The following is a 26,603-nucleotide window of genomic DNA, read 5'->3' on the forward strand; positions in this document are numbered from 1 at the left end:
GAGCTCCGCAAATTCCGTCCCCCTCCCTGCCGCCGCCAATGACAGTTTCTCCATTCCCAGGATCGCCCAGAGCCGGTGGTGCCACCCTAGCTGTTGCGGAGCCTGGGCTGCTCTCCAGTGGGCCACAATGTTCTGGACCGCAGCCCCCAGAGCTAGTGCGATCAACCGCCCCCTCCAGGACTTCAGAGGATACATGAGGGCGTTCGGGAGGCCTAGTATAATGTATGCTGGGAAGCGCGGCAGCTGTGTATCTAGGTGTGCGTCTATGAGGTCTAGGATGGGGTCCCAGTTGGGGCGAAGCGCCTCGCAGCTCCATAACAAGTGTTCCAGTGTTCCCAGCTCCCCGCACCCCCTCCAGCACCTATCGCTAACTCGGGCATCCCATTGGTGTAATCTCTCAGGGGTGTGGTACCAGTACGTGGCTACTTTAGTTAGTGTCTCGGTGAGCCCGGTGTGGTGTGCTGAATGTCTGGCTCTGTGGTACACCCCCTCCCACTCTTTCCTCGTGAGCTGCCGCCCGAGGTCCCTCTCCCACCTGACCTGTCCCGCGTTGTGTGTGTGTGCCTGAGCGAGGAGCAACTGCTGATAGAGATCCGAAATCAATTTTTTATCCGAAGTGCGTGTGAGCAGCCACTTTTCATAAGGTGTGAGGTGTCGTTGGGCACTAGGCTGGATCGAGGGGTGGAGCACCCAGTGCCGCACCTGCAGGTACTGTAGGCGTTCCGATTCGGCCACGCCGTAGTCCGCCTTAACCCGTTGGAACGGGAGGATCCCTTTGAGGTCAAACATATGGCCCGCCGCCCTGCAGGGCGTCGACCGCCAGGTCGTGAACGCTCCAACATCCAAGCCCGGTGTGAAGTCAGGATTTTCGAAAATGGGGGTCATAGGCGAGGGGAAGGTGGTCAGTCCCCTGGTCACGGCTACTCTATCCCACACTCTCAGGGCGGTGCTAGTGATTTCAGAGGCGTACAGGTTAGGGGGCCGATGTTGGCGAGGCAGGAAAGGCACACCCTGAAGAGTGCGCCCTGCCACCGCCTGGTCCTGGAAGAGCCAGTGTTTGCCGGACTCCAGTTGGAACCACTCCACAAAGGTGCGCAGTTGCGCCGCCTGGAAGTACAGGGCGAGGTCGGGCACACCAACCCCCCCGTTCGTTGGGGGCAGAGCGGCGAGGGTATGCTTAAACCGCGGTCGGCGGCCGTTCCAAATGAATCGCGACAGCTTCGATTGGGTCTGTTGAAGCCAGCCGGCCGGGGGATTCAAGGGGAGCGTCTGGAATAGGTACAAGATCTGCGGAGTTTGACTGTGAGCGCCTCATAGTTGATTCGCGCAGTACCTCGCACAGTAGGAGCCAGACGGACCCCCAGGTACGGGACGGCTGCATCTGACCACAGGATTTTGAATTCGGACTTAAGTTCGGCCACGACGTCCGGGCGTAGGGAGATGTTCAGTGCTTCAGACTTAGCTTCATTGATCTTAAAACCCGAGGCCAGGGCAAAGGTATGAAGCTTCACAAAGAGGGCACGCAGGGATTGCATCGGGTCGGTGAGTGACAGCAAAATGTCATCAGCGTACAGGCTGATTTTGTGCGTGTCAGCACCAAATTTAATGCCGGAGATGAGCGTATGTTGTCGCACCCTCTGGGCCATCGGCTCCATGTACAGTGCGAATAGGAGCGGCGATAGTGGGCAGCCCTGGCGCGTGCCTCTGCCAATATCAAATCTTGGGGAAGTATGGCCGTTCACCCTCACGGTGGCGTTGGGCCGGCGGTAGCAATTGAAGATGCGGTGGCGGAGTTTCTCCCCAAACCCGAAGTGGCGAAGAACCTGGTCGAGGTAGGGCCAGTGCACCCTATCGAATGCTTTCTCCGCATCGATGGTGAGGAGCATACAGCCCGGTTTAGTGCGCGACCCGGCCTCAATGAGGTGCAGCACTCGCCTGGTGTTGTCGCTGGTCTGCCGTTGGGGGATAAAGCCTGCCTGGTCTGGGTCTATCAACTGCTGCATGTATGGTGCAATGCGGCCTGCCAAAATTCCGGTGTAGAGTTTCAAGTCTACATTCAGCAGCGAGATGGGCCTGTACGAGCCGCAGGCCGTCGGGTCGCGGCCCGGTTTGGGAATTACAGAGATTGACGCCTCTAGCAGGTCTGGGTGTATGGCACCAGGTGTGTCGAAGGTGTTAAACAGGTCGCGCAAGAGGGGGGCAAGCTGCTGACAAAAGGTCTTATAGAAGGCCGTAGTAAAGCCGTCGGGGCCCGGGGATTTCCCCACTTTGAGGCGGGCGATTGCAGAGATGACTTCCTCCAGGCCTATGGGCCGTTCCAGAAAGTCCGTTTGGGCTTGGGTGAGGGTGGGGAGCTCCGCGTCCCGCAAATAAGACGGCCCGGCAGCAGGGTCCAAGTGGTCCGCATCATATAGCGCAGCGTAAAAGTTGCCGAAGGCCGCTGCGATTGCCGCGTCCTCTGTGATCTGGCCGCCACTAGCAGATAGGAGGGAGCGCACCTGCTGACGTTGGGTCTGCGCCCGCAGTCTGCTCGCCAGAAGCTTCCCGCAACGGTCGCCTCCGGTGTAATAGGGGTGCTTTAGGCGCATAGCGGCGTATTCCGCCACGTCCTGGTCTAGCGCGGCCAACATCTTCCGCTCGGCGCATAATTGGCGCCATGCCCTTGCCGCTCCTGTGCGCTGGTGCATTTGTTCCAGTTCCGCCACCCTTTGGGTAAGCTCGGCACGCTTTAGAGCCCTTTCTCTGTTGTTGGCGGTGGCAATGGAGATAAGTTCACCGCGCAGGACCGCCTTGAGGGCCGCCCATTGAGTGGCTTTGGTGGTGTCGTCATTGGCGTTGTGTTCCAAAAAGTGGTCAATCGCGGTTGTGAGCCGCGTTTGGGTATCAGGTAGCTGCAAAAGACCATCACGTAGCCGCCAGTGTCGTTGCGGAGCTGGCGTGGTCCCCACTCGAAACGTCGCTACCACCGGGGAGTGATCCGATAGCGCGGCTGGCATTATCTCCACCTCCTTGACCTGCAGCGCCAGTTGAGAGGAGCATAAAAAATAGTCCAGCCTCGCATAAGTCTTGCGCGCCGCCGAATAATATGTGTAGGCCGTCGTCTGGGGATGGGTATGTCGCCATAAGTCTATGAGGCCCAAGTCCGCTATGTGTGCGTGTCCCGCAGCTGTGAGTGCCCCTACTTGCCCGGATCTCTGGCCTGATCGGTCTGCTGTGTTATGAAATACAATGTTGAGGTCTCCCCCCAGTAGTAAATGCGTGTGTGTGGTGGATGTTGAGGCCTCCAACGCTGTGTGTAAGAACCTTTCCTGCGCCTCATTCGGGGCATAGACCGAGCCCACGAGTAGAGTATGGCCCGCAATCTGGAAGCTGTAAAGTAGAAGCCGCCCTTTAATTTCAGCTTCTTTCTGGAGGACCCTCCCCTCGAATGACTTAGCAACTAGAATCGCAACCCCAGCCGCTTTCTTCAGGGATGAGGAGAAGAACTGCCATGGAAAGGCGCGCGATTTGAGCCTGTGCTGGTCGCTGCGGACAAGGTGTGTTTCTTGGAGGAGGCAGATGTCCGCCTTGGAACGCTCGAGGAAGGACAGTATTGCTTTGCGCTTGTTTGGGCTGTTGAGCCCCCGCACATTAAGCGAGAGCACCGTCATGTGTCGTGTCATATCCAAGGTAATAGGGGAGATGCTAGATCCCACCTGGAGGTGGCGGGCGCGGGCTGACGGACCATGGAAGACACTGTGCCGGAAGTCCTACCGGCTCCGGTAGTGGTGGTAGAATCCCTTGGACAAGGAGAGCCCCCCCAACCCTCCCCTTCTTTCCCCAACTCCCCCCCAACCCCAACTGGCGCAACTCCCCCCTCCCCACAACCCTCTCTGACGCAGTGTTCGAGCCTTGAGAAGGGTGCAAGCACCGATGCAATTCCCCCCCCCCTCTGCCCATGTCAACTCAACCATAAAGAAGTCTGAACCATCATAGTCCCAGATCCAGGTGAATGTCCGCTGGACCTGTGGTGAGGGAAACACTTGGAGTGTAGGCGATGGCGACGGCGACGGTGGACAGTGCACGTCTCCGTCCAGGTCGGCCATCGAAGGGATGGCGAAGAAAGAATGCGGGCTAGCGAGGCTTCGCCCCCGCCGCCGGTGCGAGCAGTCCCGGCCGAGCCGTAACCCCGCAGGTCTGTGGGTCCCCGGCCAGGGGTCAGTCGTTTTCTTGATTCACCAGGCCTTGCGCGACGGTCTCCACTGCTGCTCGTTGGCCTTCTGCTATCTCTTTGGTGGCAGGACGCCGCGGTCTGTGTCGCCGCCGCTGCTGCCGCCATCGGCCCGGTGCTTCCTCACTGGGGGTGCCCCCCGCCACCGGGTTCTCCGCCTCAGTCGGTTCCTCGATGTTCAGGAGGTTGCACGCCTCCCTGAGGGAGCGGATCTGGTGAAGATTATTGCCCATCCTGAACACAAGTCTAAAGGGGTGTCCCCAGCTGTAGGAGATGTGGCGTTTCCGCAGCTCTGCTGTGACAGGTCGGAAGATGCGCCTCTTCTCCAGGGTCAGCGCTGCGAGATCTTGATAAAGAGCAGGGGAGTGCGCACCGTAGGACACCGGCGCCATCTGGCGCGCCTTGTTGAGGATCTCCTCTTTGGTCCGAAAGTCCTGCACGCACACGAGGATGTCGGCTGGGTGGGCCGTTGCCGCTCTAGGTGGGCCCGTCCTGTGCACTCTGTCCAGGCCCAAGGGAGAGTCTGTCGGCCGGCCTAGGATATGATTGAACAGGCCCTGAGTAAATTGAAAGAGATCTTCCGTGTCCAGGGAGTGCTTCACCCCCCGGATCCTGATGTTATGCCGCCTGGAGCGGTTCTCCAAATCCTCGGCGTGCGTCTGGAGGTCTACCTGCTGGTCGTGTATGCGCACCAGTTCCTGTCGCAGTGTCTCAATTTCTATATCCCGTGCATCGCTCTTCGTCTCCAGCTCCGCTACCCTCTCACCAATGGCGTCGGTGTCCCGGCGCACCTCCTTTATCTCGTCCTGGAGTTCTTTCTTCAGCTCCTGGATATCTTCGCGCAGCCCCTTGAAGAGCGACTCTAGGAAGGAGCGCGTGACTGGGCCCTCCGGGTCTGTCTGTCCCTGGGCTGGCGAGGTCTGGCTCTTCTTCTCGGCGCCCGCGCGGTGGCTGGTAGTTGCGACATCTGTCTTCTTTCCCACAGCGCCGGGGGTGAAGAGCTCAGCGATGGAGCGGTCCTTCCTTGTCCTAGCGTTGGACATGGCCCCCACGGCGTCCCTTGTCCCGCAGTAAGCCGCTACCAGCACCGCTAGCCCGGGCCGCAGATGCTGCTGTGTCTCCTGGCGTCCGGCACGTGGGTAGCGGGGAGGTGGCGCGCCTTGAGCGTTGGTTATGTGTCCAGCCGGGTGTTGGCGACGCGATGTGGCTCTCGCAGTGGGGGCCCAGGTGTGAGGGCTCCGCCAGGGGTACTCCACGCAGGCAGGAGCTACGCCGGGGGATGGGGTCTTCCTCTCGCCGTGGTGTTCAGGAGCGTCCTCTGGCCAGTATCCGGGCAGGTGCTAGATTCGCCGCCCAGGCCTACAGCGTGAGTGAGAGGACAGGGCCGGGCTGTTTGTCAGGCTCCCCTTGTGCAGGCAGGCGCTGTGTGCCGCTAGCAGGCTCCTCTCTCGATGTGCCCCCCAGACGCAGCCCCCGGGCGGCTCCCGTGTAGATGCGAGTGCTGACGCGCAGGGCAGCAGCGCGAGAGGGTGGGCAGGAAGGTGGCCGGCCCCTAGTGCCGCGCACGATGTCAGCGGCCACAGGGCTCGGGCCAGGCCTACGTCGCGCTCCACCGCGGCCTCAGTACCTGGACGCCTAAGATGGCGGGCTGCCGTTGGGGATCGCGCCTCCTGCGCCAATTCCTTCCCGGCCAGGCGCGCCGGGACGCAGGCGTTGTGCGAGGGGGGGGGGGGGGGGCCCGGTGTCACTGTCTCACCCCCCCGTACCTCTTCTCCGCTGTGCTGTGCTGCGGGTCCCAGGGGCTCGCGCTGCTCCGCCAGGTCCGGTGGCGGGAGCCGGCGGCAGCTCGGGCAGTGTTCGCTCAGATCCCCGACGGGGGCGGCCGGTCCGCAGAAGCTTCCCCGTGGGACCGTGGGAAGCCTCGCACGTCTCCGCGCGGGCCGGACCCGCCGCCTCTGCTGGTACCCGCCTCAGGCGATCTTTGGCGGCTCTGTGGCTCCGCCCTCCTCGGCCTCGCTCTCAGTCGCGCTCCGGACTCGCGGAGCGCGCTAGGCCCCAACCGCCGCTGTCTCTGCGGCCGAACGTCGCAAGGGTCAGGCTGCCTCCGGTCGCAGAACCGGGCCAGTAGGTCGCCGCTGCTGAGGCGCTGGTGTCAAGGGCCCCCTGGGGTCACTCTCGGCCGGGCAAGTGCTATGGTGGTGCTAAGTTCAGTGACCGGCGGCGGGAGCTCAGAAAGGCACGTCCGCTCACACCGCCATCTTGGCCACGCCCATCTGGACTAAATGTTTAAAGTGTCTTATTATAAATCTATTACGCATGTTTCTTCTGTTGTTGTTGGTCAGCTTTGAACCAGCATAATCTGAGCCTCCGGTCCTGCCATAGAATACAAACTTTTCCAGCTATTGCGCCAATAGAATTTTAGATTCTATTAAGGACACGGAGGCGAGGATTACCCCACCCATTGGGACAGGTAAGATGTCAACTGTCATGTTGCAAGATGTTGAACTATGCAATGTTACTTTCCCACCCTGAGATATCAAACCTTTTGGGTTCCCTATTCTCAAAGTGGTTTCTGTTTCAGGAACTGATTCCAAACAGAATTAAGCCTACGATGATCTATGTTATGGTTGTCCTCGTCGCGGGAGGATGGCTGTCATACCCAGGACTGTTGGGACGTGCTCTCAGTTGAGAGTTGGATCTGCTATTATTGCTCTCAGTTGAGAGCCAGGACTGTTGTTTGTTTTTTCTGACAGTTTAACCCCTTCACTGCTAGGCCTGTCCCCCCTTCCCCTGTGCTAAGCCTTTTTTTGGCTATTTGTGGTAGTGTGCGCTTAGGCCCCTGTAACTTTTTGACCACATAAGGTATCCACGCCAAATTTGCGTCCTTTTCTTCCAAAATCATGGGGATTCTAAAGGTTCCCAGAAATTAGCTAAAATACAGCAAAATTTTGTTTTTATAAGAAAAAAGGGCTGCAAATGAAAGTGTCTGGGTTTTTCCCTGCAAATGGTATCAAAAAAGGGTTTGTGGGGCTGAAATCACCATTTTCCCAGCTTTTAGGAAATGACAGACTTTTGTCAGAAAACCAACATTTTTTACACAGTTTTGGTATTTTTCTGGGACATAGCCTATTTTTGCTATTTTTTGTGCTTTCAACCTCCTTCCAGTTAATGGTAGAAATGGGTGTGAAAGCAATAATGGATCCTGGAAAGCTATATATTTTGGAAATGTAGACAAAATTCTGAATTCAGCAAGGGGTCATTTGTGTAGATCCATCAAGGTTTCTTTATAGAAACTAACAGGTAAATATAGGAAAAGTTGAAAATTAGTTGAAAAAAACAGCCTTTTGTGTCAACGTTTTCACCTGTAACTTCTTCTAATTATGATAGCTCTTTGAAAGCAATATACAGTTACATCCAATGGACATTACTGGTTATGAGGATATATAGGACTTGTAGGTTCCCCCAGAACCCGAAGAACCCAGAGTCAAAAACTGAGCAGCAATTTGCAATGGCTTTTTATTATGTACTGGGTATATAATAACTATTGTGGGAAAATGGATACATAGAAAAATCGGTATGAAAGACACCTATCTATTTCTGAAATGGGAACACAATATAGAGTTTAGAAACAGTAGATATTTGCACATTTCCGAAATTGGGGATACTCATACTAGCATGAGAATTATCGGATGTATGACGTTCCATCGCGCACATTTACATCGCGCGCTTTTCCCCCGCATCTATTTGATCGCCGAGTCCATTACATCATGTGTTTTCACCTCGCATTCTATTGCAACGCGATCCTGTTGATTTCTAATGGGCCGTACTTTACCCCGCAGTCCATCATGTCGCATGGCAAAACAACGCGGTCTTTGGAATCAGCTGCAAGAACCCGCCTCTAAGCCCTGGCCCCCATCCCCCCCCTCACCTCAACGCCAAATCTTCGCTTTCTATAGTATGTTTGCACATGTTGCATTTTTTTGGGGGTTGTGTTAATTACATTTGTAATAATATCTTAAGAAATTGCAGGCTTTTTAAAGTGCTTCGCCTTACATGTTGTGAACACATATTGGGGTGGTACAAAAGGACTCGCCCCCCATGCCTCCATCCATTTTGCAGTTGTTCATCCAGCTAGCCAGACGTGAGTGCAGCGTCCCAGCGGCCCGTCCTCAGCCATTGCAAGTAAGTGCGAAGAAAATATTGTTGAGCGTGAAACCAGCTCTTTGCGCTCTGATGTGTCTATATGACGTACCTTTTTCCCCAAATCTAATTACTTTTTGTCATGATGTGTAACCTTTGTCCGGATTCTTTACACTCACCGTCCCGCATTTGCATCTATGGCAGTCGGCCCCCCTAGCCAGGATCCTTGTATTGAGCACCTGAATTGGCCTTTACTATTTACTAACAACGCAATTGCAACACATATTGTGTGTTAAGACACGAACCTGGGTCCTATTTTTTTTGGGTGTGAGTCATGAAAGACATTCAGGATACGATGCGCTCGAATGTGTTTTTGAGTAATATTCCTCTCACATGAAGTAACTGCAGCAGAGGTTTTAGAAGGGCAGGGCAGGGCAGAAGGGATGTGTGAATGTGAGAATGTGAAAATGAAAAAACCGTATAAGGTGGCAAGATCGGTTCGTGCTGGGGGGAATCGTGAACTTATTAACAGGAAAGATATCAGAACAAAAACGCAGGGAAGTTCAAAGAAATGTCTGTAGTTTGGGCGGTAACATTCCGAACTATAATTGAGGTGGCGCTGTATACATAATTTTTGTGTTCATGTAAAATATGTTTTCGTGCCATCCTTACATTGGCACGGAAAGCAGCGCGGCCTGTGTTTGTGGCAAGTGTTTCTTCCTGCACTCCGAGGCCAAGTACATGTAGAAAACACCGTGCTTGCCATCCTCTGCGAAAACAGCTGTGCCAAAAGCACTGGAAGCCTGCTAATTAGTAACTCACACAATCTCACCTTCTTTCTCCTAGTACATTGAACGCGACTCCCCTCTACACTTATACATGAACAGCATCTGCTAAAAATGCCCTTTGCCTGCGCATCTGTGCCAGTCATTGCACTCCGTGCCTAACAGCAAGCTTGGCAGCGCACGCCAATAGCTTTCTTCGCGCTGCTGCAGAATTTGATTTATTTCAAAAGCTGCGATAACTCGACTACAAAAAGATATTAGTTTTATTGACTTATGCAATTTTATTGTAAAACTCTAACCCCTCTGGACTCCATTCCAAAGTTTTTTGGGTGACCCATTGGTCACTTACTGACAGACAAGCCTTTTAATACAGTACAGTATATACAGTAAACGAAATATGAACACAATCAAATCTCCACATGCGTTTTACAATGTATTTAGTGCTAAATAGCTCAGTCAAAGTCACAAGGCCATTGCCTGGGGTGGGTGGATGGATGGATGCGTGGGTGGGTGGATGGGTGGGTGGGTGGGTGGATGGGTGGGTGGGTGGGTGGGTGGGTGGGTGCGTGGGTTGGATGCGTGCGTGGATGGGTGGGTGGATGTATGCGTGGATGGGTGGATGGATGCGTGGTTGGGTGGATGCGTGCGTGGATGGGTGGGTGGATGTATGCGTGGATGGGTGGATGGATGCGTGGTTGGGTGGGTGGATTGAACCATTTCACTGTTGTCCCTTGTTGATTTATTTTTTGCAGTTAAACACAACTAATAATTCAACCGCAATCTCTATTTTTTTCTTTCTGTTATAAAGTCTCAAAGGTCACCGAGTTGTAAGGCAAGCTACATTTTTGTGGGTGTCAGCGCAAAGTTACAGAGCACAGTGTCCAAAAAGGTAAAAGAGCGAACATTCATAATGTGTGAGTGAAGCAATGTTTTTGGTAGGCTAATTTAGTAGATGCTCATGTCCGTCTGCATTTTCTAGTGTTTACAAAAATGTGTAGGGGTATTGACGCAATGCCAATCATTGTTTTTAGGTCTTGCCTAGGCAATGGATGTAGCGATGCTTCTGCCAGATATTAATTAGGGGCTTGCAAAAATCCCCCCAAGCCTTTTCCAGGCGGATTGGCTACAGGGCATTCCTCTGGGACACCCAAGCAATTTCTATAAGTTAAATATTTGTGTACTAACGCCTCTTGAAGCTGAGGCGATTTGAAGAGGGAGAGAGCCTGCTTGGGGTCTATTAGCGTGGACAGGAATGCATACAGTAGTGTATTATTCAGTGGTACAAGTCTCCTGCTCTCAGATATGAATGTCTGAGAAAATATGGAAAACAAAAATATCGATATACAAAAATATCGGAACAAAAATATCGAAGTCAAAAATATAGGAAACCTATCCCTAACAAGGTAAGTACAAATATATGGAAAATAAAATATAGAATGACAAAAATATCGTTTTTTGTAAAATATCTTTTTTTTAAATAGAATAAAAATGTAATATTAACAAAATAATACTTATAAATGTAATAAACATATTTAAAAATGTACTATAATATTTTTAAAAAATACATAATGTAATACAAATTATTAATAAATATATAATACATAATATAGTTTTCATTAATAACTCTAAATTAATTATTGTCATAACTTAAAAACAAATACAAATTTAATAAATTACTAATACATTTATTTACATAAAATATTCACTTAAATAACAATTAATAACAACATAATACTAATAAAAAAGCTAAATACATTTTAGATAGCGTATGAGTAAAAATTACTATTCCCACTGCAGAGAGTGCGACAGTAGGGAAAGTGTTGGATAGCGTAGCAGTAACAATTACTATTCCCACTCCAGAGAGTGCAACAGTAGGGAAAGTGTTGGATAGCGTAGGGTTAAAAATTGCTATTCCAACTCCAGAGAGTGCAATAGTAGGGAAAGTGTTGGATAGCGTAGGGGTAACAATTACTATTCCAACTCCAGAGAGTGCAATAGTAGGGAAAGTGTTGGATAGCATAGGGGTAAAAATTACTATTCCCACTCCAGAGAGTGCAACAGTAGGGAAAGTGTTGGATAGCGTAGGGGTTTAAATTACATACTTATAAATTACATCTATCAATTAATCAATTATTTAAAATTAATTACCAATTAATTAAATTTACTTACCAATTAATAAAAATAAATGTATGCTTCCTACTAATTAATAATTAATTCTACATAATGAAATTACTTCCCACCCTATTCCACTATAAACCCATAACCCGCTACAGAACATATTTACCAATTAATTAAAAATAATTACCAACATAATTAAATATAATTACCAATTATTTTTAATTAATGTATGATTCCTACTAATTAATAATTATTTAAACATTATTACATTACTTCCAACCCTATTCCCCTATAAACCCATAACCCGCTACAGAACATATTTATCAATTAATCAATTAATTAAAATTATTTACAAATAATTCTCAAATTAATAATTCCTATTAATTAATAATTAATTTAACATAATTAAATTACTTCCCACCCTATTCCCCTATAAACCCACAACCCGCTACAGTACTAAAAGACAATATTTAATTAAATTACATTAAAAATAAATAATAAAACATAATAAATACAATATAATATACACAAAATTTATTTAAAAATCGATATTAGTAACATCGAAATTATTTATTTCGATATTATTGACATCGATATTTAAATTTTCGTAATTACTAATATCATACTAATATCGATATTAAGACTGTCGATATTACTTACCTTCTATATTATGTCCCATCGATATTTAAACTTCGAAATAATTGTATATCGAAATTTAAAACTCGATATTTTGTCTGTGTACCCTCAGATATACATTCTCATTCCATAGCCTTGTAGTGGTGACCCTTCCTTACAGCAGCAGGTCAAAGGATTGGCAGTTATTAATTGGATTTTACAATTAGAACGTGCCCAAAGGAGCAACATATATTGTGACAATGCAAACAAGATAGTGCACAAAGCGATGAGTCCAGTGTACAGAGCATATTCACAGTGTACACCTTTTACACCTTCCAACTGAAATGACAGATCCTGTTTCTGTCTTGTAAATGATTCTCTTTTTATTCATTTTGACCCTATTCACAGTGTACACCTTTTACGACTTTCAACCTCAATTAAAGCTCCTGTTTGTGTATTGTCAAAGATTCCCCTTTTTTTTCATTTAACAGGAAATGTCGGATCCGAACATGGCCAAATACATCACTTCCAGCAGAGGAAACCGTCTACTAAAGCACACTGGTTATATATACTGTAAGGAGAGAAATTCGGAGCCACGGGGTCATTGGAAGTGTGTCCAATATTACCCCAAGCAATGCAGAGGCAGAGCGGTTACTGAGGGTGACTCTGTTTTAAGAACCACCGACCATAACCACTCTGCCTCTGCAACTGCAATTGAAGTGAGAGAATCAATAAATGAAATGAAAGAGATTGCAGGCAACTCCAATGACCCGTGCGCTGCTATTTTAAGGGAGGTATCCCAAACCATTCCTGAACATGTTGCTAGTAGCATGCCCGCTATTCCAAACTTGCGTCGAATAATTCAACGTAAGAAACAGGCTACTAATCCTAAGCGCATTACACCACGAACATTTTCTGACATAACAATCCCTCGTGAACTTTCTCTGACAGTTGCGAATGAACCCTTTATATTATATGACAATGAAAATGCTCTAAAGCGTGTTTTAATATTTAGTACCCCCCGTAATCTAAGTAGGTTGGAGAACAGTGATGTTTGGATGATGGATGGTACCTTTAAAAGTACGCCCACCCCTTTCACCCAAATATACACTATTCACGGCTATGTTAACAGCACAGTAGTTCCATTAGTGTACAGTTTGCTGCCAGACAAACAATCAGTGTGGCTCACTGGTTAGAGGCGGCAGACCCGAGAGCAGAGGACGGCCCGGGACCAGGGTTCGATTCCCGACGCGGCAGGTTTCTGGACCAGGGTCAGCGGACTCGATAATTCTCTCGCCTCGGTGCCCACTCTGATCAGCGATCACACTCGGCAACTCTGGGCATAAGCTTGCCTCATCTGCACTAACGGCCCCACCAGACCGCCGGGGATGCCTGGTCTCACCCTGGAGATACCCATTAAGGGACCATCTCTCAGGGAAGCCAGGAAGGGTTTCGCAGCGGTCGAAGCGCGGAGATACTCCTCCGGGAGTCGATCCTAGCGCTATATAAACTTGCAATTAAATCCTCAACATATACTGAATTTTTGTCAGTCTTAAAATCAAAAATGCCAAACAAAAGTCCGAGAAAAGTCATCATGGACTTTGAATTACCAATGCTCAATACTATAAGTAAATTGTACCCGGATACCCAAATTCAAGGATGTTTTTTCCACTTTTCTCAGGCGTTTTGGCGTAAAATCCAAAAAACATCCCTCATTGAGGATTATGCGTCTGACAGCAAACTCCAGTTTGAGCTTAAAAAACTAACTGCCCTTTGCTTTGTTCCTCCTCACAGTGTAGACGAGTACTACACATCGATTACTGAGTCTGAGTACTTTATAGCAAACGAAGACAAATTGGCACCAATTTTAAATTATTTTGAAGACACATGGATTGGCCATCTAAGCAGGTCAGGTCGCCGGAGGAAACCACGTTTTCTTGTGGACTGGTGGAACTGCTACTCGACCTGCTTAGAGGGAGGAGCAAAGACAAACAATGCCATAGAGGGTTGGCACAACTCTTTAAACACGAGTATTGGGAAACCGCACCCTAATTTTTACCATTTTGTAGAGATTTTGCGAAAGGAGCAAAGCTACCAAGAACTGCGAATGTCACAATCTTTAGCATGTAATTTAAACCCGCGGCTTTCACAGCGCACAAAGGAAATGTCGACTCTACTATTGGCAGCACTAAAACTTTTCCCCTTGTCTGTGGTTAGTGACTACCTTGCTTCATTGGCACATATACTGAATTCCTTTCACTAACAATGTGTGTACCTTGCTGCCTATGACACCAAAATCCTCGAATAACAAATACTGTCATTGTTAGATGCAAAGGTTTCTGTTGACATTTCTGTTTTACTCCCAAAAAGAATGAAAGACGTTAAATGAGTGCATCATTCTCCCCAGTGTAAATTCAAGTCCAAATATGTTAGTAATGTCCTACATCCAAAGTATCTATCTCTGTGATATAAATTGAACGTAATGCGATAAAAATATATATGGCTTCCCCGAAAAAAATTTAGACGGTTTCCCCGTTAACCTTGTGTGTTGTTATTATCTTCTATAAATTTCTGTGATCCCAATCCAATGTAATGCCATAAACGTGCAACTTTCCTATGTAAAACTGTTCTTTTGTTTAAACGCTTGTGCTTCTATACTCATAAAGAGTACAGGGGAATATTCTAGTAATAAATACATATATTTTTATAATATATAAGGTGTGTGGTGTCCTTTCATTTGATATTACAGGATTGCATATGGTAAAACAGCGGTCTTCACATGCCCTCTTGATTTTAGCCTGAAGGCCAACTTCTCACATTCCACCCACCCATCCACCCACCCACCCACCCACTCATCCATGCATCCATCCACCCATCCATGCATCCACTCAACCATCCATCCATCCACCCACCCATCCACGCAACACACACCCACCCACCCATCCATGTATCCATCCACCCACCCACGCATCCACCCACCCACGCATCCACCCATCCACCCACCCACGCATCCACCCACCCACGTATCCATCCATCCACCCACACACACACTCATCCATGCATCCATCCACCCACCCACGCATCCATCCACCCACACACTCATCGACCCACCCATGCACCCACCCACGCACCCACCCACGCAACCACCCACCCACTCATCCATGTATCCATCCACCCACCCACGCATCCACCCACCCACGCATCCATCCATCCACCGACACACTCATCCATGCATCCATCCACCCACCCACGCATCCATGCACCCACACACACACTCATCCATGCATACATCCACCCACCCACGCACCCACCCACGCATCCAACCAATGCATCCACCCATGCATCCATCCACCCACACACTCATCCATGCATCCATCCACACACCCACCCATCCATCCACCCACCCACTCATCCATGCATCCGTCCACCCAACCATGCATCCACCCACCCACCCACCCACGCACGCATCCAACCCATGCATCCACCCACCCACGCATCCATCCACCCACCGACCCACCCACTCATCCATGTATCCATCCACCCACCCACGCATCCACCCACCCACCCATCCATCCATCCATCCACCCACCCACACACTCATCCATGCATCCATCCACCCACCCACGCACGCACGCATCCAACAAAAAGCATCCACCCACGCATCCATCCATCCACCCACACACTCATACATGCATCCATCCACCCACCCATCCATCCACGCACCCACTCATCCATACATCCACCCACCCAACCATGCATCCACCCACCCACTCATCCATGCATCTGTCCACCCAACCATGCATCCACCCACCCACCCAAGCACGCATCCAACCCACGCATCCACCCACGCACGCATCCATCCATCCACCCACACACTCATCCATGCATCCATCCACGCAACCACCCACTCATCCATGTATCCATGTATCCATCCACCCACCCATGCATCCACCCACCCACCCACTCATCCATGTATCCATCCACCCACCCATGCATCCACCCACCCACCCACGCATCGAACTCACGCATCCATCCATCCACCCATTCACGCACCCAGCAAGCGACCCATTCACGCACCCAGCAACCGATCCACCCCACCCATGCAGGCATAAAAATCAAATATACGCAGTGTATAAAAAGTAAGTTATTCTAAATAAACGCAGTGTATAAAAAGTAAGTAATTCTTTGAATGTTGGCCCCCCTAAAAAATGTACATTGTTTATGTATTTTTTTACTGTTGACGTGACAGCAGGTTCGAACATTAGTCCCCGGCAGCAAAATTTTTTTATTGTTTGACGTGACAGCAGGTTCGAACATTAGTCCCCGGCAGCAAATTTTTGTTGACGTGACAGCAGGTTCGAACATTAGTCCCCGGCACCAACATTGCAAGGACCGCAAAGTAGCATGCACCACTTTCCAGGGTTGTATATTTATGCATGTTACTTCATCCAGTAACTGGCACTATAAAACAGAAGTTTGACGTAGGACTGCTGGTGTTTAGACAGCTCTTGTCCTTTCATCATGGCAAAGATAATTTGGTAATAACGAATCCATGGCCAAAATGTGAAAATCCTAATTGTATATCAGTATGTAATGTGTCATTTTCGATAAATATGTGCTCGTAAATATTTTCAATTGTTTGGGTCGTAAATCATCTTTTCTATTGTTTGGGTCGTAAATCATTTTTGATCGTAAATATTATGTGTCATTTCCGATGTAATATCTTTTGGTCCTTAATGCGATGTAATGTGTGCCGCTGTAAAAGTCATTGCGGCGTCTTAGCATGCGGCGCGGTAGCATGCGGTGTGAAGCCATCTGCGATGTAATAGTCGCGATGCGATAGTAACGCGATGCAGTGCTTCCGATGTAATGGGTGTTTCCCGAATTATCGGTCATTTTTTTAAATGACTTCTTTTTACACAATGTCTTTCATTTGGAAGGCAGAAATGCATCGAACGTCAATAGGTAATAACAGTTGCTTTATAGATCTGAATTACCCTAAGTCTTCCGATAGAAATGGTACCTCACTTGTGTGGGTAGGCATAGTGCCCACGACAGGAAACGGCGCAATACGCAACATGGACACACCCCAATTTCACAGGGAAAAATTACCCTTTTTTGGCAAAGTGCCTAGCTGTAGTTTTGTAACCCTAGCTCTGCCGGCACCTAGGGAAACCTAGCAAACTTATACATTTTTGAAAACTAGACACCCAGGGGAATCTAGCATGGAGTGACTTGACTGGTTCCCCCCAGGTTCTGTTACCCAGAATCCCTTGCAAACCTACAAAATTGTAAAAAACAAACAAATATTCCCCACATTTCTGTGGTGGAAAGTTCTGCAATCTGAATGGGTCCACAAATTTCCACCCACCCCGCGTTCCCCAACGTCTTCCGAGAAAAATGGTACCTCACTTGTGTGGTTCGGCCTAGTGACCGCAACAGGAAACGGCGTAAAACGCAACGTGGACACACCTCAATTTCGCAGTGAAAAATGACCCTTTTTTGGAAAAGTGCTTAGGTGTAGTTTTTTAACCTTAGCTCTGCCGGCACCTAGGTAAACCTAGCAAACCTATACATTGTTGAAAACTAGACACCCAGGGGAATCCAGGATGGGGTGACTTGACTGCCTCTCACCAGGTTCTGTTACCCAGAAAACCTTACAAACCTAAACATTTTTTTTTTTAAAAACACATTTTCTCCACACTTCTTTGGTGGAAAGTTCTGGAATCTGTGAGGATCCACAAATTTCTACCCACCCAGCGTCCCCCAAAGTCTTCAGAAAAAAATGGTACCTCACTTGTGTGGGTCGGCCTAGTGCCTGCGAAAGGAAATGGCGCAAACGTATCTTGTTGGACCTGTCAGCTGCCTTTGACACGGTCGACCACGTCATCTTGGTCGACCGTGTCGCAGCCCTTGGAATTAGTCATCTGGCTAAAGATCTTATAGCCTCTTTCCTAGTCAATCGTAAACAGGCAGTCAAATTGGGCAACTACTACTCGCCCACTTCTGAATTGCTCTGTGGAGTCCCTCAAGGATCCTCGCTAAGTCCCACGCTTTTTAATATCTACGTTGCGGACTTGGCGAGGGTCATTAAATCTCATGGGATGCGATTGACTACCTACGCAGATGACACCCAACTTGTGTTGGCAGTACACAAGAACGGTCCAGTGGTAGCAGCTAAGTTTCAGGAGGGGCTACTGGATGTACAATCATGGATGCACAGTAACTGCCTGAAACTTAATGCAGAGAAAACCGAAGTTATGACCTTCGGTAAGATCTCCCCCGAATGGTCCTCAACATGGTGGCCCAGTCAGATGGGCTCCCCCCCGGTTCCTGCTGTTAAGGTTAGGAATTTGGGAGTTATCTTCGATAACAAGTTATCATTTGGTTACCATGTAAATAAGGTGGTCTCTGCTGCATTCTTCGTGCTGAAGAAAATAAAAAAACTCATGCCATACCTGCCTGCCTCAGCAGGGAAAACACTCATCACCACCTTAGTGTTTTCGAAGCTGGATTATGGAAACACCCTCTTCCTTGGTACACACAAATACATTCTGAATAAACTACAGTCTGTGCAAAATATGGCAGCACGGATCCTACTTAATATCCCCTGGCGACACTCCACTTCAGTAGCCATACGCCATCTACACTGGCTAAGGGTGGAGAGCAGAATCAAATTTAAGGCTCTCTGTATCGCCTATAAGGCCATCCATCAGACTGGACCGAAGTTCCTAAAGGGAGCTTTTCAGGTGGACATACCTGGAAAGGATCTAAGATCAGCGGCAAGCTGTCTATTGCATGTCCCCCGCACAAGAACGGCCACATGGGGAGACAGACGTTTCCTGGTAGCAACCCCCAGACTGTGGAACACACTCCCCTTGCACATTAAAACAGCACCAACACTCATTGCCTTTCGCAAGGCCTTGAAGACATGGCTATTCAACCAATAAGTTCACGCCCTGAATTTTGTGCATCCCAGAGTATCTCACTGCGCCTAGACACCCTAGGGTATTAGTTGCGCATTAAAAATTCCATACATAAATAAATAAATAAACGTGGACACACCTCAATTTCGCAGTGAAAAATTACCCTTTTTTTGGCAAAGTGCGTAGCTGTAGTTTTTTTACCATAGCTCTGCTGGCACCTAGGGAAACCTAGCAAACCTATACATTTTTAAAAACTAGACACCCAAGGGAATCCAGGATGAGGTGACTAGACTGCCTCCCATCAGGTTCTGTTACCCAGACTCCCTTGCAAACCTAAATAATTGTCAAAACAACACATTTTCCCCACATTTCTGTGGTGGAAAGTTCTGGAATCTGCGTGGATCCACAAATTTCCACCCACCCAGAGTTCCCCAAAGTCTTCCGAGAAAAATGGTACCTCACAAGGGGCTTGTGGGTAGGAAAACGTTAGGGGACCCATGCAAGCCATACCTCGGTGGACTCCCCCAGGTGTCTAGTTTTCAGAAATGTGTGGGTGTTAAAGGTTTCCTTAGATGGCCGCCAAGCCCGGGCCAAAATCTCATGGGACCCCCCTTGCAAAACCAGGTTGTTTTGTGATAGGACATTTTGATGTCGCCTCAATAGGTTTTGGGCCCTTGCCTGTCGCAGGTACTAGACCCACCCACATGAGTGAGGCATCATTTTTATCGGGAAACCTGGGGGAACACTGGGTGGGTGGAAATTTGTGGATCCACGCAGATTCCAAAACTTTCCACCACTGAAATGTGCGGAAAATGTTTGGTTTTTTTGGACATATTTTCAGGTTTGCAAAGGATTCTGGGTAACAGAACCTGGTGAGAGCCAGTCAAGTCAACCCATCCTGGATTCCCGTGGGTGTCTAGTTTTTAAAAATGTATAGGTTTGCTAGGTTTCCCTAGGTGCCTGCAGAGCTAGGTTTCAAAATCTACAGATAGGCACTTTGCACAAAAAGGGTCAGTTTTCACTGTGAAAATGTGGTGTGTCCACCTTGCGATTTGGGCCGTTTCCTCTCACAGGCACTACGCCTACCCACGCAAGTGAGGTACCATTTTTCTTGGAAAACTCCGGGTGGGTGGAATTTTGTGGATCCTCGCAGATTCCAGAACTTTCCACCACAGAAATGTGAGGAAATTGTGTTTTTGTGGACAAATTCTTAGGTGTGGAAGGGATTCTGGGTAACATAACCTGGTGAGAGCCGGTCAATTTACCCCATCCTGGATTCCCCTGGGTGTCTAGTTTGTAAAAATGTACAGGTTTGCTAGGTTTCCCTACGTGCCGGCTGCGTTAGGGCCCAAAATCAACACTTAGGCATATTGCTGAAAACAAATCCATGCTTAGTCGGCTTTCTGCCGCCCCGGGGGGATATCGGGGGTGGGGATGCCCAGATATGCCCCCAAGGGGGGAAGAAACACTGTGGCTAGTTTTTTAGGGGGGTGGGGGCATTGGTACGCCCATTCTGGGCAGGCCCCACCCCCACACATAAAAAAGCCAGCGTAATCGTTGGTGTCTAGTGGGCTTTTTGTCCCCCCCCGGGGGGGGGGGGGGGGGGGGAGATTGGGGGCATCTGCCCCCAGGAAGGGCTGCAAGTCCACTAGAGGCCAGGGAGTTTTTTGGGCAAATTTTAATTAGGATGGGGGCTGCCCAAAACGGGCATGCCAATGCCCCCACCCTAATTAAAATTTTCCCCAAAAAATACCTGGCATCTACTGGGCTTTTTACCCCCCACCGAAGAGGGGCAGATAGGGGGATAATGCCCCCAACTGCCCCCCAGGGGGGCAGGAAGGCTGTAATTTTTGTGGGGGAGGGGGTGGGGGCATGGGCATACCTATTTTGGGCAGCCCCAACCCTAATTCAAATTTGCCCCCAAAAAAATCGCTGGCGACTGGTGGGCTTTTTGCGCCCCCCCTGGGGTTGCAGAATGGGGGATAATGCCTCCATCTGCCCCCCAGGTGGAAAAGCCTACTAGACGCTAGGGATTTTTTGAGCAAATTGTAATTAGGGTGGGGGTTGCCAAAAATGGGCATGCCAATGCCCCACCCTAAAAATATCTGCCCCAAAAAATCCCTGGCGTCTAGTGGGCTTTTTGCCCCCCCCCCCCCCCCCCCGGAGGGCAGAAAGGCTGTAATTTTTGTGGGGGAGGGGTGGGGGTTTGGGCATGCCCATTTTGGACATCCCCACCCTAATTCAAACTTGCCCAAAAAAAACCCTGTGCCGTCTAATGGGCTTTTTGCAGCCCCCCCCCCCCCCGGCGGGGCAGATGGGGGGGGGCTAATGGTCCCATCTGCCCCCCAGGGGGGGATGAAAGTCCACTAGACGCCAGGGAGTTTTTTGGGCAAATTTTAATTAGGATGGGGGCTGCCCAAAACAGGCATGCCAAAGGAGAAGTGTGGCTCACTGGTTAGAGGAGGCATACCCTGAAGCAGAGGTCAGACCCAGGACCAGGGTTCAATTCCCGACGCGGCAGGGTCTTGAGCCCAATTGTCCACGGACTCGATAATTCTCGCTTCGGTGCCCACTCTAATCACGGGTTCACACTCTGCAACTCTGGGCATTAAGCTTGCTTAATCTCCACAACGGTCCCCGCGGCGGGATGCCTGGCTTTCACCTTGGGGATGCCCAGTACGGGTTATCTCACAGGGAAAAGCCAGGACGGGTTCCCAATGCAAGCGCCGAGATGCCCTAGGGTAAGTCGAGCGCTATATAAGAACACACATACATACATACATACTGGGCTTTTGGTCCCCGGGGGGGCCGGAAGGCTGTAATTTTTGTGGGGAGGGGTGGGGGCATTGGCATGCCCATTTTGCGCAGCCCCCACCCTAATTCAGATTTGCCGCAAAATATCCCTGGCGTCTGGTGGGCTTTTTGCCCCCCCATGGGGCAGATTGGGGCCTACTGCCCCCCAGGTGGGGCAAAAAAGCTGTAATGGTGGCGGGTGGGGGCATTGGCGTGCCTGTTTCAGGCAGCCCCCACCCTAAAAGGAATTGCGCAAAAAAAAATCCCTGGCGTCGAGTGGGCTTTCTGCCCCCCGGGGGGCCGAAAGACTGAATTTAGCCCATTTCTTTATGAGGGGAGTGAAAGCCCTTGCCCAAGGGGCCGCTCCCCCTCCCTGGTGTGTAGTGGGTGGATCTCTACCTCCCAAGGGATCCACTGGGGAGGAGTACCATTGGAAGGTGATGATTCTCCCCTTTCCAATGATACCTCTCCCGTCTTTCTATGTGCCCGGGGGGCTAAGATAGCCCCCCCAGCTCCCAAGGTCACAGTGGTGAAATAGAAATCCCTCTGCTGTCTGCAGCAGAGGGATTTCGTGCCCCTGGCACAGGGGCACCGATGCTCATGACGGAACCATTTCGTCATGAGCATCAAAGAGGTTAGGTAGTGTTTTTTTGCAAAGAAAGAGGAAGCCAAGATGGGTCCTCGCCATTTTGTATGCTAACCTCTTATGTTATTGGTTGATAAAGGAGGTGTGGTTCAAAGCTTCATGGGAAATTAGTTTTGTGTAATGGTTACTTTTTTCTTATTGACTGCTGTTGAGTAGTAAAGAAATTGAGAAACCATAATCCTCGCCTCCGTGTCCTTAATAGAATTTAAAATTCTTGTTGCGATAGCTGGAAAATGTTGTATTCTGCTGTGGTGGAAAGCAGGTGGTGCAAGTAGTGCAGCATCAGCAGAATTCACAGGACCTCCAGATTCCGCAAGCCAAAAGCGGTGAGCGTTATACTTTCTTCGATGCACTTCAGACGAGCGCTAGTTCTTTTGTTTCATTCCGGTGGGCTTTTTGTTTTGGGTTGCACTCTCCCTGCCCTCTGGCTCCCACATGCTGCTTTACCCTTCACCACTGCTTGTGCTCCTTATCTTCTCCTCCTGCCACTGTTTGTTCTTTATTTAAAGCAGTTTTAGAAAGCGCAAATGCAACCTGAAGGTATAAGGAGTGCTTTGCATGTGCCAATACCATACAATGACGGCCATGGCACAGAGGAGGTAACTGTTTGGGGCTGGTGGGAACCATTCTGTTCACACTCTTTTGGGGGGGCATACGTTTACTGCACTTTTTAGTCCCGGTTGTGTGCATTGCACAACTTTCATCTTTTTGAAAAAAATTGCTCATGATTTTAGCCACTTGATTTTACTTTCTGGTTACTTGTCTGAGCATTCTACATGCACCAACATATCGAAGCAGCGCTCGAGTGTTTGCATGTGCCCAGCCTATAAAATTACGGCAGCAGAAACATCACCACCATTTCAAGTGTCTGACTGTATTCATTTACAGGGTAGTTGACAGAGCTTTATCATCACTCAAATGTGCAGAGACTTTAAAATGTTTACAGAAGGAGTTCGCTGTCAGCAATAAAATCCTCTCTACTCTCCTAAACAAGGCTGAGCGGAGGCCTTTAGGGCTAGATGTAGGTAATTGAAATTTACCGATTCGAAAATACCGAATTTTACCGATTCGGTATTTTCGAATCGGTAAATGCAATGTAGCTAAAAAAAATCTGTAAAAATTACCGAATCGTTCAGATTCGGTATTTACCGAATCGGTATTTACCAATTCGGTAATTGCCATTCATTCCTATGGGCCTGGAGGCCCATAGGAATGAATGTCAATTACCGAATCGGTAAAAACCAATTCGGTAAAATAGGGAAAGAGTCAAGGTTGGCAGGGTGTCACATTGACACCCTGTTGCACCCCTGAATAGTGCTTGTGTGCACATTTGGCACACATACATGCCCTAAGGGCATGTATGTCTGCCACATGGCACTGATGTAAATGCACACATTTGCATTTACAGAAGTATTCGTTATTTACCACCAACTTATAGTTGATGATAAATAACGAATCCTTAAAGCACAGAAGCACTCTTCAAAGTGCTTCCTACATTTTCGGTAGTCGGTAAATTTGCCACCTACATCAGAAAAGCCTATTACCGGTCGGTAACGCCCGATTTCGGCAGTTACGACCGATAATAGCCTTCCTACATCTGGCCCTTACTGTTCGTTTGCCAAGATGACTTGCTTGCTACACGCCTTATTTGAAAAACTCATACCACAGTACTTAATATTTAATCAATGTTGCCAAAGAACCACCTCTGTGTCGCAGAAGTCTAATTTACCTAACACATTAAAATTGGGCAGTGATATGTTTGTGCCTATTGTGGGTTTTTTTCTGACATGAAAGAGGAGTACGTTGGCGTTTCCTTCACCTAAAAGTTTTTTTTAGGGGGGGGGTTGGTAAAAAGTACATATGTACGTACGCAAGCAAAATGTCATAACACTTTTACAGAGTTTTTTCTAACTCATATTGCACAACTGCTCACCAACTTAAAACTTACCAAAAAAATGTATTAATTACATAGGCAAAACTAAATGCATTCACTAATGCTTGTTTAACTAGTAGTTCCGTTTGCAGAGTGGTAGAGAAAGGGGGCTGGGCAGTCGACCAGCTCTCCAAAATGACACTGCGTAGGACATACAAGAGGTGCCAGGAGGGCTTCTTGACAACCACGGTCCTTCAGGAGTAAAGTGGACTTCATTCACCAACCAATAGTGCACCATGAGCCTCATTTGCAGAGTGGCGGATAAAGGGGGCGTGGCCTCCAAAGACCTAAGTAAGTAAGCGAATAGACAACTTGTAGAGCGCACAAATGCCGAGGTGTCTTGGCACTATGTGTAGCAGGGGAGCAAGCAGCAGTCTGGTGCAAACGGCTTCATTCCCTTGCAGCGAAAAGCCTGGCCTTAAGCATTTTCCTGTACCCGGGGTCTTGAATTTTGACACCTAATGCTGGCAGGTAGTTCTTTCCAGAGGTATGATGCTCGGTATGAGAGACTTCTACCTCCTATCTGGCCTTATAGATAATGGGGACCTAAACTAATTCTTTGTTGGCAGATCTAAGTTTCTGATTCGGTAAAAACCACTGAAAAAGATTCTGTAGGTCCCCAGACCCGTCACCATACAGTGCTTTATGCACCAGGCATAAAGCCTTAAACTCAATGGGCTGCTTGATCAGTAGCCAATGAAGCTCCCTAACGCTACTTGAGATATGATGGTATTTTGGAATATTGAGCAGCACTCGAGCTGCTGCATTTTGCAGTGACTAAAGTTTTAACAATTGGCGTATGTCAATGCCCAGAAAGACTGCACTACAGTGGCACTAGATTACTATAGGCCATTATCTCTACTACTCATTATAAATTATCTTTATTGGTCCTGAAGAAGCGCTTTTGGATCTCCTCCAAAGACCGCGATTTAGCGCGAAACATGTCGACCTAAAAGCATATCCATTAGGGTTATGCTACTCACCTAGCTACAGAGGGCCATTATTCCCCTCCCAGCAGCACCACCTTCATGGTTTTCAACAATGACATAGGGACTTCCTTTTTCAATACCTTCACTTACTACCCCTCCAGTCATTTTTAACTTCACATTAGGGCTTCATAGTCTCTAACCCCCACGCACCCACACAGCTTTATCAAAAGATCTCCGACAAAGTGACCCTTCGGGGGACCTGTAGTTTATTGCAGCGCCGCCCCGACAAGGAGCAACAGCCCAATGATGAAGCATGTTATCCTTCAGGGTGTGTGAGGGCATCAATATCATGACACACTGTCCCTCACAAACAGAGTAGTAGGACGACCAGAGTTCCTTTCCCTTACTTTCTCTCTCTTCTGATAGGAACAGTGACTCTCGTTGGTTGTATCTGCGTAAGTTACCAGCCAGAACCCGTGAGCCCTTGTTAACTTGGCCAGAGGCCTAACATATATGTTAAATAGAGCTAGTGACAAGGCTGAGCCCTGCGGAACATCACAGGGGAGGGAAAACCTCTCTAATGTAAAATGATCCCAACACACCCTCTGTTCCCTTGGAGTAAGAAATGAGGTGAGAAGGGTTAGAGCCGCCTCTTAAATTCCTATTGCCTTCAGCCGTTGCATCAGTACTAGATGATTCACCGTATAAACATGGCTGATAGGTCAAGTAGTATCAGGACGGCTCTTCCTCCTCAGTCCAGCTGCTTGCGATGTTCCTCCGTTGCCATGAATAGAGCTGACTCTATGGAGTGCCTTGGTCTAAAACCATGTTGTGTGGACTCCAGAAGATCATTTGCATCCCAATACCCAATTAGATCTTGATTAATTGATTTTTCTAGTATTTTTGCCACCAGTGGTAGGCAGGATATAGGTCGATAGTTTTTCACATCGAGTGGATCGGGAGAGGGTTTTTTAAGAATTGGTCTAATACAGGCTTTCTTCCAAGAGACAGTATTGGTTCCAGAACTAATGATGTTATTCAGAAGCAGAGTTAGTTTGGTACTGATCTTATCCGAGGCCAACTGTATTATAGTGGGGGGACAGGGATCAGTCGGGGACCCAGATTTTGTAGCTATGAACTTTGTCCACAGTTAAAGAAGAAAAACCTCTTAGCAATCACGCGGTGTGGGACTTATTGGAGATAACAGGAGTGGTTGTTGGCCCTCAAGGACGTCTTCGGGGGCAAACTACACCTCCTGTTACCTCCTGTAAATCCCACACAGCTGGATCGCTGAGACCAGGTAGGAGGCCACGCCTCCTTTCTCTACCACTCTACAAACGTTCCTCCTGGAGCACTACTAGTAGAGGGATGAAGTTCCTTTGGCTATTGAAGGCCCTTGGGGGCCAATCGCCCCTCTTGTTACCACCAGCAAGTCCCACACAGTGGGTTTGCTTAGAGGTTTTCGGTCGCCACGCCCCCTTTCTCCACCACTCTGCAAACGTGCCTCC

General features: G+C 48.7%; 2 protein-coding genes across 2 annotated transcripts in view; one reads left to right on the forward strand and one right to left on the reverse strand.

Moving 5' to 3' along the window:
• ABCB8 (ATP binding cassette subfamily B member 8) overlaps nucleotides 1-26,603 on the reverse strand; it is a 512,951-nt gene that overhangs the window by 397,035 nt on the left and 89,313 nt on the right. The window lies entirely within an intron of this gene.
• On the forward strand, nucleotides 5,490-14,131 carry LOC147685027 (uncharacterized). Its single transcript, XM_086942278.1, has 3 exons — nucleotides 5,490-5,576; nucleotides 12,360-13,041; nucleotides 13,389-14,131. Exons 1-3 carry the CDS (start codon nucleotides 5,490-5,492, stop codon nucleotides 14,129-14,131), a joined length of 1,512 nt encoding a protein of 503 aa, XP_086798404.1.

The sequence above is a fragment of the Lissotriton vulgaris genome, chromosome 10 (assembly GCF_964263255.1).
Source record: "Lissotriton vulgaris chromosome 10, aLisVul1.2, whole genome shotgun sequence".
Taxonomy (NCBI): Eukaryota; Metazoa; Chordata; class Amphibia; order Caudata; family Salamandridae; genus Lissotriton; species Lissotriton vulgaris.